Below are 1,919 nucleotides of genomic sequence, written 5' to 3'. Positions count from 1 at the left end.
ATCTCTTCTTCGTGCACTACTTCCTCCAAGAACCCTTCACCGTCTTCAACGTTTGCGGTACTGTGGTTATCATTGGAGCAATAGTCATGCTGGTGGTATCCTCGACCAAGTCTGAGGCCATCAACAACGTTGACCAAATGTTCAACGATTTCTACTTTTCGGCGACTCACGGCTACTTTGTGCTGGGATTGTTGCTGCTTATATGCTTCATTGCTTTTGCCTTTTGGATGAGGACTGGTGCTCCCATTCTGTGGTTTACTCGTTCCAAATGGCCCAAGAGGATACAGTGGGAGCTCTCCTTGCCAAGATCCCACAATAGAGTTACCCGCTTCCTAGTCCCCAGCGGGTACACCTTTTGTGTAGCAGCAGTAGGGGCCCAGTCCGTGGTGTCGGGCAAAGTGCTATCACTCATCGTGACCCAGGCTTTCGGTGGCCAAGTTTCACAGCTGTACCAGGGTAGAACATTCCTAGTGCTCTTCGCATGGCTTTTCGCGGCTGTTTTCTGGGTAATTCATCTCAACCGAGCGCTGAGAATATTCCCGGGAGCATTCCTGGTACCACTAACGCAAGTTTGTTGGACCCTTTCTACCATGCTATCTGGTGGTATTGTATTTAAAGAATTTGTGGCTATGCAATCGTGGCAGTTGGGTGTATTCTTCAGCGGTACTGGAGTCCTCTTCTTTGGAGTGTTCCTCCTTAGTCCGAGGACCACTGAGGATGATCAGGAGGCAGCTGCAAGACGACGAAGCTCTATTGTTAGTAGTCAGAATCTAGTCACTCGCAGCGAGGCAGGTCTCAGTACAGTGAGTATTCCCGGCACTCCTGTTAGCGGCAACAACCTTAGCCTCCCTCAACACGGAGGCAACCTGTCTCCTGTCTCGCGGCACCCTGTGCGCTCCCCCAGGCGAGTCGGTAGGATGAGCTCTGACGCTACTGTTGCCGCTGATGGCGAGTTTACTTATCATACTTCGAGTCTATCCCCACCAGCGAGACGTAGGACTTCCGCTGTACGGTCTAACTCGATATCAGAAGGCTGCGGCCCGGCTTTAGTAAGGTATGATAATGATGACCCAGCCGCCCCACCACCTCCACCTTCTCTAAGTGGCTTGAGGAGTCCTGGTGGGACCAACGTCACGAGGCAGCGCACTCTCACCAGAATTATGTCGGCAATGACTGTTGATGCTGCAGCGGAAATTCGTCGGGAAGAGGGAGCTGATCTCGGCGGGTTCGTCATAGAGCCCAGGGAGGAACATCATCACCATCACCATCCTCCTCATAAGGGGGAGTCGACCCGGTCGATCGAAGAGAGCGGTCGGGAGGAGTCGACAGCAGCTGAGCCGGCTAATGATGCTGAGCTCGAAAGAAGACGTTCTTTCCGACTGACGTCGGTCTCAGTGAGGACCAGCCCTGGTGACTTGGATCACACTTTCCCCGACCCACCTTACTTGAGACTGAGCAAGTGGTGGACTCGCAAGAAAAGGCAGAGAGCTGAGAAGAGGCGGTTGGAGAGGAGGACTCGGCAGAGAGAAAGTCGAAATGGTGACAATAAAGCGTCACGATCGACTGATACTCCCCGCGATTCTGGTGACCAAGGAGATGACTTCACGTCTGTTATCAGTGAGAGCAACAACGACTTGGAAAGTGGTCTCAGAGGAGGACGTTAAAAGTCTTATATAGTCGAGGACTGGTGCTCAAGCTCTCGAGGACATCTCAAAGAAGCTCAGCCCCCGGGTACCACCTTCTGATACACCAATTGACTCGATGATCTTCACTTCGTCTGTTGCAGGTCGATGTTGAGCCCATTCCAGCTTCGCAGATTAGTGTTAATATATAATCATAACCCCCTGCTTATGGTACTCCGCCTCCCCTGTGTTTCTACATCATATGGTAGCGTTTGTATCATCGACTCAGCAGTTGTA

At 51.9% G+C, this 1,919-nt stretch overlaps 1 protein-coding gene across 1 annotated transcript; it reads left to right on the top strand.

The window, feature by feature from the left end:
• Positions 1-86: 86 nt before the first annotated feature.
• Pmar_PMAR007015 (hypothetical protein) lies at positions 87-1,698 on the top strand (the record flags this gene model as incomplete). Its single annotated transcript, XM_002784838.1, has 1 exon — positions 87-1,698. One exon carries the CDS (start codon positions 87-89, stop codon positions 1,662-1,664), a length of 1,578 nt encoding a protein of 525 aa, XP_002784884.1. The 3' UTR covers positions 1,665-1,698.
• Positions 1,699-1,919: the final 221 nt, after the last annotated feature.

Source organism: Perkinsus marinus (assembly GCF_000006405.1).
Source record: "Perkinsus marinus ATCC 50983 genomic scaffold scf_1104296934550, whole genome shotgun sequence".
Taxonomy (NCBI): Eukaryota; Perkinsozoa; order Perkinsida; family Perkinsidae; genus Perkinsus; species Perkinsus marinus.
This window is presented reverse-complemented; position numbering and strand designations above follow the sequence as displayed.